This window comes from Macadamia integrifolia, chromosome 1 (genome assembly GCF_013358625.1).
Source record: "Macadamia integrifolia cultivar HAES 741 chromosome 1, SCU_Mint_v3, whole genome shotgun sequence".
NCBI classification, from domain to species: Eukaryota; Viridiplantae; Streptophyta; class Magnoliopsida; order Proteales; family Proteaceae; genus Macadamia; species Macadamia integrifolia.
In genome coordinates, this window is record NC_056557.1 from 36,175,440 (window position 1) to 36,185,386 (window position 9,947).

At 42.2% G+C, this 9,947-nt stretch overlaps 1 protein-coding gene across 2 annotated transcripts; it reads left to right on the plus strand.

Annotated features, from left to right (window-relative positions):
• Window positions 1–335: 335 nt before the first annotated feature.
• LOC122086015 (alcohol dehydrogenase 2) lies at window positions 336–3,094 on the plus strand. Of its 2 annotated transcripts, none has more exons than XM_042654692.1 (10): window positions 336–498; window positions 741–877; window positions 977–1,023; window positions 1,148–1,473; window positions 1,556–1,638; window positions 1,743–1,818; window positions 2,027–2,088; window positions 2,225–2,320; window positions 2,460–2,621; window positions 2,772–3,094. In XM_042654692.1, the coding sequence occupies exons 1-10, from the start codon at window positions 462–464 to the stop codon at window positions 2,886–2,888; spliced, it is 1,143 nt and encodes a 380-aa protein (XP_042510626.1). In that variant the 5' UTR covers window positions 336–461; the 3' UTR covers window positions 2,889–3,094. The 2 variants fall into 2 exon arrangements, with proteins under 2 accessions (XP_042510626.1, XP_042510617.1); XM_042654683.1 differs by lacking the exon at window positions 336–498 and adding an exon at window positions 534–635.
• The last annotated feature ends 6,853 nt before the right edge of the window (window positions 3,095–9,947 follow it).

A 9,947-nucleotide genomic window follows, 5' to 3' on the forward strand; every position in this document is an offset into this window, starting at 1 on the left:
GGTTTTGGGCCCCATAAAACCAGATAAACAAAAAATTATACAAACCCAGGGTCTGCATGGTCAAGGTCAACTATATTTGTCTTTTTTAGCTTCAAATTTAGGCGTAGTATTAACCATAGGAGAGTCAAAACCCCTAAAGAAAACTAGAATTCAACGCTTTATTGTGTCATCATATTTCTAGAGCTCTAGATTGATGCTTGAAACCAGAAACCAGAAACCAGAAACCAGAAACCAGAAACCATAATTGATGCTAAGAGAAACCATGGGAGTAATATTAAACATAGAAGTTGTAACTTGTAAATGGCTGAATCGTCTCCAAGTTCTAAGCTCTTATAAATACCTGGCAAGGTCTCTGCTAAACATACCAACAAAGCATACAAGAGCGAGTGAATCCTTCAGAGTTCAGAGAATCAAGAAGATTTCTACTTTTCTAGCAATAGTAACAGGTGAGAAAGAGAGAAATGTTGAGCACTACTGGGAAGGTGATACGTTGCAGAGGTATAACAGATCAAACTTTCTCTCTGCAAGTATTGATTGGTTTTATTCTTTGTTTGGTGAATTGGGGTTCTGTGGTATCTTTTAATTGATGGGTTTCGGTTTTCTGCAATCATCAATCAATCTAAAAGATCTTGAAAGTGCATTTCTTGAAATGGATTTTCAGAAATTGCTTTCTTACTGGTCAGTTTGCTTTTAACAGAGATATGTCTCTCGGGTTTATTGATTATGTACTGTGTTTGCAGCTGCGGTGGCATGGGAAGCAGGGAAGCCATTGTCCATTGAGGAAGTGGAGGTGGCACCACCTCAAGCAATGGAAGTTCGTCTGAAGATCCTCTATACCTCCCTGTGCCACACTGATGTCTACTTCTGGGAGGCCAAGGTAATAATTTCTGCAAGAGGGAGAGAGAGAGAGAGAGATTCCATTGTTCTGCAGGGACCTGGTGGAAAAGGAACTGATATGGGCTTTACTGTTTTGCAGGGACAGAATCCTCTGTTTCCTCGTATCTATGGCCATGAGGCAGGAGGGTGTGTTCATAACAGAATGGAAACAGAGTCTTCTGTTTCCAGTTAATTTTTTTTTTTTTTTTTTTAAATCTGTAATTCATTTAATTACTGATTCTGAGTTTTTGAATTGTTGTTTATGATTTAGGATTGTGGAGAGTGTGGGAGAAGGTGTGACTGATTTGAAACCAGGAGACCATGTCCTCCCCGTGTTTACAGGAGAATGCAAGGAGTGTGCCCACTGCAAATCAGAGGAGAGTAATATGTGCAACCTTCTCAGGATAAACACAGATAGGGGTGTGATGATTAGTGATGGGCAGTCGAGGTTCTCCAAAAATGGAAAACCCATCTACCACTTTGTGGGAACTTCCACTTTCAGTGAATACACCGTGTGCCATGTTGGATCTGTCGCGAAGATCAACCCCTTGGCACCTCTTGATAAAGTCTGTGTTCTCAGTTGTGGAATCTCCACAGGTGAGTGAAAACTGAAAACAAACACAATACAATCCCAACTCAAATGCAAATTTGATTAATAAAATATGTCATTGTTTTTAAGGTTTTGGTGCCACTGTGAATGTTGCAAAACCTACTAAGGGTTCAACAGTAGCTGTTTTTGGATTGGGAGCTGTAGGCCTCGCTGTGAGATTCTATCTCTTGCTATAGAGCACATTGTCTCTTTGTTTTTGTCTCTTCCATTAATACTATTTATGATTAATTGTGTTATGGTTTTGTTACTGAATTAGGCTGCTGAAGGGGCCAGGATTTCTGGTGCTTCAAGGATTATTGGTGTTGATATGAACTCCAACAGATTCCACGAAGGTAATTTGAGGCAGACATACAATAAAGTTGTTGTTACACTGCATTTGTGCAAATTTGTTCTCTATGACTGTAGATCAATATGCGATAGTTGGATCGCCTATTTGTTGGTGTGATAGGCTAATTGGGATCTATGTTTTGTGATTTTCTTATATAAACTTGTACTGTTCAGTGACTCATGAATGATGATTGAACTTTTTCTTCTGTACAGCAAAGAAGTTTGGTGTCACAGAGTTTGTGAACCCTAAAGACTATGAGAAACCAGTTCAAGAGGTTTGTTTCGAAACTTCTGTTTAATCACCACCATATGTATTTTTTGTATAGATTGACTACTCTTCACTCTTTCAACATTTTAGATCTAAATTTTTGTCCCATGTTTAAACAAGGTTTCTTCCTCTACCCTATTTAGGTAATTGCTGAGATGACTGATGGAGGAGTTGATCGGAGCATCGAATGCACTGGAAACATTGATGCCATGATCTCTGCTTTTGAATGTGTCCATGATGTATGTTGTAACTTATTCTCATCCTTCTACTTATTTCTTGCCTCATTCCTCAACATAACACCTCCTAGTTTAAGAATGAAGTTTGAAATCTATATTCTGACTTCCATATTATACTATTCTCAAATGATCACTTTCTCAGGGTTGGGGAGTGGCTGTTCTTGTGGGTGTTCCACACAAAGATGCTGTTTTCAAGACCCATCCCATGAACCTATTGAATGAAAGAACTCTCAAGGGAACCTTCTTCGGGAACTACAAACCGCGCTCTGATCTTCCTTCTGTTGTTGAAAAGTACATGAATAAGGTACTAATGTAAAATTTATCCATTATTTCAGTATTTGCATATACTTAGAAATTCTAGTATTTCCTTGATGGATGCCAATTTTGGTCTCTTTTGTTATGTGAAAACTTTAAAGAGTAAAAAAAGTTGATTCTTGATGTCTTTGTTTTGCAGGAACTTGAACTAGAGAAATTCATTACACATGAAGTCCCATTCTCAGAGATCAACAAGGCCTTTGAATATATGCTTAAAGGAGAAGGTCTTAGATGCATCATCCGAATGGAAGAATAAAATGTGGTTGAAGTAATCCATAGTCCACTTGAAGTGGCTGAAAAAAAGCTGAATGTGTTTGGTGTTTGTGGATAATGTCTATAGTACTCTTCTGTGAAGAGGAATAGTTAGTTTTCTCATTTGCTTATGTTCGACCCTTTCTATTTTATTATTGTTTTGCTTATCAGTTTATGTTGATAAAAATAAAGGTTTGATGTTTCTTGTAATCTATGAAGAAGATTTTGCTAATATGTTTACATTTCCCTTATAATTGTAGTGAAAAACAACACAATGTTCGCCTGTACATACATGTTAGGTGCTAACTCTGATCTCACTTTTTGCCATTTATAGGATGAATAGTGTACGTATCAGGTGCTAACACCTATCCACTTTTTACCATTAAAAAGTGAATAAGGGTATATATAAAAGCAAAAGGGATTGGTTTCGCAATTTTAGGGGTGTAAGTTTGGCCCTACCCTAGCCCGCCCTATGACCAAATAGGGTATGGGCTAAGAATTCTGATCCTAAGGACGGGTTAGGGATGAAAAACATTGACCTTGAGTCAGTGTTGGGCCGGGCCTGGGTTGAGGCCTAGGCCTAGCCTAGCTCGGCCCAACTTAGCTCTGAGTTTAACTCTGAATTATACAATATAATGTATGGCTGTTAATCCAATCATTTTATTTTGAATAATGAAATCGTGGTCATCGTGCTTGTGCCCAATTTATATAGAAGTTTTGAACTTCATCAAATACAGATTTTCGTAATTGCTTTCAACATTTAATATACTTTTCCAATACGACATGACCCTAACTCAAAAATAGGGTTTATTGTTAGTTCGCAATTGACAAAAATTAGGGCCAACTGGATCAATCAAGGGTAATTAGGGCCGGGTTGGGCCTAGGCATGAACCTGGCGGGGTTGGGTTGCGCTTGGGTTGAGTTTTGGGGACCTAGGGTGGGTTGGGTTGGGTTTTAAGAAACCTAGCCCAACCCGGCATTGATTCACTCTTAGTTGGCATCTTAACATGTACGTGCACAAAGGATCCATTATCCCTCTTCTAGCATTTGTCTCCAATATGTATAATTGAAGGTGGCTAGTGAAAAAACATAAAGGGCAAAAGAATGCACTTTGGTCTTGTGGCTGCTGCACCAACACATGGGCCACTAGGGGCCAGGCACATGCGTCAACCATGATGTAGGTCACGGAGCATAATGGACTTTTTAAGTGCACCTATGTGGCTGTGTTAGGGCATAGAAGATGCAAACAAGGAGAGTTTTTTTTTCCCAAAAGAAATAAATAAAGATGAACAGTGCTCTATGGTTATGTTTGGTTGGAAAGGAGATTTAAAGGGAATGGAAATAAAAATTTCAAACTTAAGAAAAAAACTTTTTGTAATCATTACCCATGTGATTGTATAAAAACTACATAATTTTTCTTACATATTTAGTAAGGGAAAAGGACAGGTATGCTAGCGGGATTTTAACTGTTAGATGAAACATAAAAAATCTCATCCGTTCATGTGGTGAGGTTTTACAAAACCTATCCAATACCGCTCCTCCATGGTACAACTCCCCCAACCACGACCCCTTCTCCGGCTAGTGTTCCGCATCACTGCCGTCGGCAAGTTCAAACATTCTTGCAACACTGGCAGAGGCTCCAAAAGTTTTGATCACAGAGAGTCTGCCAAGCTCCGGGCCAGCAACTGGTTTATCGCCGAAAACGGCAAAGTCTAGATTACAATTCCGACCACAACCTCTTCTTTGGGTTCATTGCCATGATGGCTTCGCCAATCATACTGTCGAAATCACCTCCTCTAAGACTCCAGTTGCAACCACCTCCACTGCCGACACTATCGTCGAAATTACTCCCCTGGAAACCACTGCGGAAGAAATCACTCCCCCAGAAACTATGGTCGTTGAAATCACTCCCTCAGAAACCACCTTCATCGAAGTCACTCCCCCAGAAACCACCGCTGTCGAAGTCACTCCTCTGGAAACCACTGCCGTCGAAATCACTCCTCCTGAAACCACCGCCGAAACCATTCCCCCAGAAGCCTCAACGGGAACCCCTACTATAACCACCGTTGCTACAATCTCTCCGAGAACCACTGCGCCTGAAACTGCTGATGGAACTACTGCTCCTAGTAAACCCTCCGAACAAAGAGATGGCTGAGAAATTCAACCCTTGCTTGCCTAAAGATCCATGGTTAAAATTCCCCTTCTCTAGGTTCATCGCCATGATTTCTTCACTGATCACGCTTATGTTCGATTTCGCTAGAACTCAGTTTTACAAGAGGAAACAGGAGCATGAGAACAGACCAGTGATCAATGAAGTCGGATTGGAGGGGTCTTGGAAATGATTTCCAATGCTGGAATCGTTCTGATGACCGCAGACCTATTGGGTATGGGCGACGTCGATGACTGCCTTGGTCATGGCGACCAGGAGCGCCGGGTCTTTCATACGAGGCATCTGCTCCATCAACGGCGGTGGTGGTTGCTCGATATCAACATGCACGGAGCTAGAACTAGTGTCGGTGCCAGTGCTTGATAAGGGAACTAAGCAACCAAGGGTGATCCTGGACATGGCATAGGAGAGGATTGGAATGCTCGTCAGCAATGGATCCATGACCGAAGTTCGCTTTATCCGGCTGGATATGGTAAAAGGAATAACTCTCGTGTCAATTTTTGTAAGTAGTCTATTTTTTTATCCAGTTGAGCTTGTTGCCAGTCAAGCACCTTTCGTGGAAACACAACTCTAAACGATACAGAAGATGATGGAAAAACAAGAACAAACAATGCACACTGGTTTACAAGGTTCGGCAAGGTTGTCTACGTCCTCGGTGAGATGTGATTCTACTTTACTATCAATGGAGAATAGGGTTACAACACTCGTCCTCACACCTTTTAGCGTTGCTTGTATTATAGAGAAAGAAACCTCGTTACAAATATATATTTCGAAAACCCTAGTCCAGAAAGTACAAAAAAAAAAAAAATTCACGCAGGGGGAGGGGGGGTTTGCTCCAGTACTCCCTGTATTAAATTATGACGGAATACAAGACATCGTACACCAACACCTTTTAACATTGTATTCACGAAGGTTGTTCCCACCTCTGTGGCTCCAATCACTCCGCTATCTGTGGCAAGTTTTATTGATTCTCAATATATAAAAAAAAATGGTTTTATCAGACTGAAGTTTTATCGGCATGTAAATCCAAAAGTACTTTCCTAACATGTTAAGTTTAAACTGAAATTAAATTGACCTAATGACAAAATAAAGCTCTGAATTCAGGATGTATGAACATACAAGGGATGGTGCATGTCATTATGTCAATAAATGGTTAGCGGAGAAATACAAAAGGATGCAAGGACAAACATGAAAGGAAATTTGGTAAAATTAGAATATGAAATTTATTACATGACTTATTCATAATATTTTATACATTTCCAATGCTATAAATTCTGTATCATCCTTCTATATTGAGCAAATAGATATGTGGAGCACATATCTTTTCTACTTAGTGCAAAATAAAATATAAAAAATCTTTAGTAAGAAAAAAGTGTAATCCCTCATTTTCCTATACATGATTTGTGAGTCAACTGGGATAGATTTTCATTAGATGGACCATTTGACTTGCCCTTGAACAAGGTAAATTCCACTAGCTAGCCAGCTTAATATCAACTTAATGCATTTTGCATAACTGATCGCATGGCAATGAATTTCTTTTGCATAGTAATTTGATATATATAATTTTTTAGGAGAGGGATTTGAAAAAGGCAGTGTGGCTTTTGCACCAACGTAGGGACCAATGGGAGTGCCCATGGAAGAATAAACGACGGCGGGATATATTTTCTCCTTTTATGTGGGGTAGGACGATCATTTCACCCTCCCATGTATCTTGGCGAAGGGGTCATACCGTATTTTACCGTTCTTTTTCCCTAACTTTTTTCTTTACCCAAAAAAAAAAAACTACAAAAGTAAGAAAAATTTGAGAGCAGAAAATCTTTTTTTTTTTTCCTTGGGTAAGTTTTGCAGAAACGTGTAAAGCACCATACGAGAGCCTAATTCTGCAAATGATTCGGCTGAACAGAATAATTCTTTGACCATTCTAATGATATGAGCTAACCTCTGAGGCCCTTCTACCATGGGATGAAAACTGAAAACCACTGAATGTTCTACGAGCATCAACTTGTGGATCTCTAAGTGGGGGAGTAGGTTTTTCAGACTAATGTAAACTAACCCTAATTTCAGACACAATGTTGCTTCCTCCTTCGGTAAGACCAGAATAAGCCCGGTCACTATATGACTTGGATAATTAAATTTCAGTGTGCTGATGTGAAGGGAAATTAGTCGATGGCAGTACTGCATCAATGAGGCGTGCCAGCATTGCTGGCTTAGGTTTGAAAAAGTAAAATCACTATGAAGTCATCACCCTTTCTTTCTTTTTTTTCCTATAAAAGTACTTAACAATTACAAAGGGTGAGGGAAACGCGAGAAAAGAAAACATTACACAACTATCAAAATATAAAACTGAAGAGAGAAAAGGAGGGGTCAAATTCCAATTGGTGTGGCTCTGAGAAGAGGCTCCTGGAGTGGCCAAGAGATCAGCGACAGAGTTTCCTTAATGTAGGGCATGACTATATGAAATATGATTGAATTGAGCAGTGATACGGTAAAATTTGTCACCCAATAAGGCGAAGACATTTGGCATCCGAGGGAGGAACACGCGTCGCCCATCCGATGGAGGCCGTAAAGCTTCAAACCACGTGAGGAGAAGATGCCCAAGGGGGGTTCCCAAAACCCTATAAGAGGGAACCCGAAAGAAACCTGGAGAGAGGTACGCTGACACCCACCATTACTCCTATAAAAACATTGTTCTGCCGGTCACTAACTTGGGCATTGGAAGACTAATCCCGGAGATACCTCTGCGCCTCTACCTTCTGTGCTTGTGCAGGGTCAGCTCATACGGATTTTTGGCAGTAACAGATTGGCGTCGTCTGTGGGAACGACAGTAATAGTGGGGAAAACCTACAATCATAAGAAAACTAGAGCAGCGCCGAGTATAAACATGGATGAGGGGCAAGCTTCAGGAGGGTTCCCCCCTCGACGAAAATCGACGAAGAACCGGGAAATAATGATGGGGAAGGTTCCGCGAGGGACCAATGCTCGGCCGGATATTCGGTACACGGAGATAGTAATCTTTCACCCCCTCCTAGGGCGCTGGAATATGTGACAAGGGAGCAGTTCGACGCCCTTCAGGAGAAGTATGACCGAATGGCCGAGACAATGAAGGAGGTCTCCAAGGCCGTCTCTCAAAGGATCGATAGAGCACCGCGAGGCTCCCATGTCTAGTCAGAGGGAGCCCAAGACGAGGGCCAGAGTAGTTCAGGATCGATAAGGTCTAGCCGGAATCCTCGAAACTAAGCTATGAGGGAAAGCCCCGTACCCAAAGAAAAGACACGGCGCACCACCGGGGCCAGGCATGAGAGACCATGCCAAGGAGACGGACAGAGACGTGAGGAATCGGGGTTGAAGAGGATGATCCTAGACCTGAAAGACGAGAACTGGAAGGTCGTAAAAAACAAGACGGTAACTTGCGACCGAGACCTCACTAATGACACGGCTCTAGCCGATGAGGTCATGAGGGACCCGCTCCCGATCAGTTTTTGTCTACCCAAATATGACACCTACGACAGGTCAGGAGACCCTGTCGATCATCTAGAAGGCTTCAAGGTTGCGATGCAGTTTCATCGAGTCTCAGAAAACATCATGTGTCGCGCCTTGCCTTTAACTTTCAGAGGAGCGGCAAGGTTATGGTACAACTGCCTGCCGAAGAAATTGACTCACATCTTCAGCGATTTGAATTACTTCTTCGTGAGGGGATTCTCCAGTAGCCAACCCCTTCAGAAGACCACATTGAACCTGACCAACGTCAAACAACATGAAGGAAAGTCACTGCGAAGCTACATGAAGCGTTCTAGCAGGAGAAGATCACGATCATAGGTTTGGACCCAAAAGAAGAGTTCACGGCCTTGTTGGGAGGCATCAAAGATAATGAGCTAAAATGGTCTTTGACAAAGCATACACCGAAGAACCTAGCTGAGTTGAGGGCTCGGTGTGATAAGTATATTCAGATTGGAGAAATCCTCTAAGCTGATGAGGAAGCTGAAGCGAAGACTAGGAGTAAAAGGACCTCAAGAGATGACGACAAACCTTTCAAGGGCAAGAGACGAAAGTTTGAACGTGATCGGGCACCCAATCTGCCAAAGAAGTTCGAGAGATATGCACCGCTAAACCGGAGACATACGGATATGCTAATGTAAATAAAAGAAATCCCAAACGTCGGAGTTATGAAGTGGCCTGGGAAGATGGGACGACATCCTGAGAGACGCAACATGGACAAGTATTGCCACTTCCATAGAGACCACGGTCATGACACCGAAGATTGTTAGCACCTGAAAGGAGAGATCAAAGGAATGATCCGAAGAGGATACCTAAGTCGGTTCGTAGACCGTAAAAAAGAGGATGCCCAAGACGGCAATGACCACAGGGACAGCCGCCAAAGAGACGGTAGAGGCCACTGTGAAAGAAGGGGGCTAGTCCACAGGAGCAATCAGGAACAGAAAAGGGACCGGACACCCGAGGAAGCTAACCATTGCCCCCGTGACGATCACAAAAGCCCAACTAGGGTTATAGCAACTATCAGTGGAGGCCTAACCACTGGAGATAGTTCCATCTTGGTCAGGAAAGTAAAAGCCTATGTAAGAAGCGTGCATGTCGCCGAATAGTCAAACAAGAGGGCAAGGACGGGGACGGTTATCTCCTTCTCGGATGACAACCTAGAAGGGGTGCAGACGCCACATGACGATGCCCTGGTAAGCACCATGACCGTAGCCAATTGCAGAGTAAAAAGAATCTTAGTGGATAACGGCAGCTCAGCTGATATCCTATTCCTTGAAGCCTTCCAGAAGATAGATCTAGATAAAGGAAAGCTGAAGAAGGTCGAACACTCATTGCAAGGGTTCTTGGGTGACCAGGTCAAAGTAGAAGAGTCGGTTGAGCTGCCGATTAGGGCAGGCACCG

Excerpts from the sequence above, each read along its gene's own strand:
- LOC122086015 (XM_042654683.1), top strand. The coding sequence starts at position 587 with ATGGGTTTCGGTTTTCTGCAATCATCAATCAATCTAAAAGATCTTGAA. Across the intron at positions 1,639-1,742 it reads TGGGAGCTGTAGGCCTCGCT|GCTGCTGAAGGGGCCAGGAT; the intron begins GTGAGATTCTAT and ends TTACTGAATTAG. Across the intron at positions 2,622-2,771 it reads TTGAAAAGTACATGAATAAG|GAACTTGAACTAGAGAAATT; the intron begins GTACTAATGTAA and ends TTTGTTTTGCAG.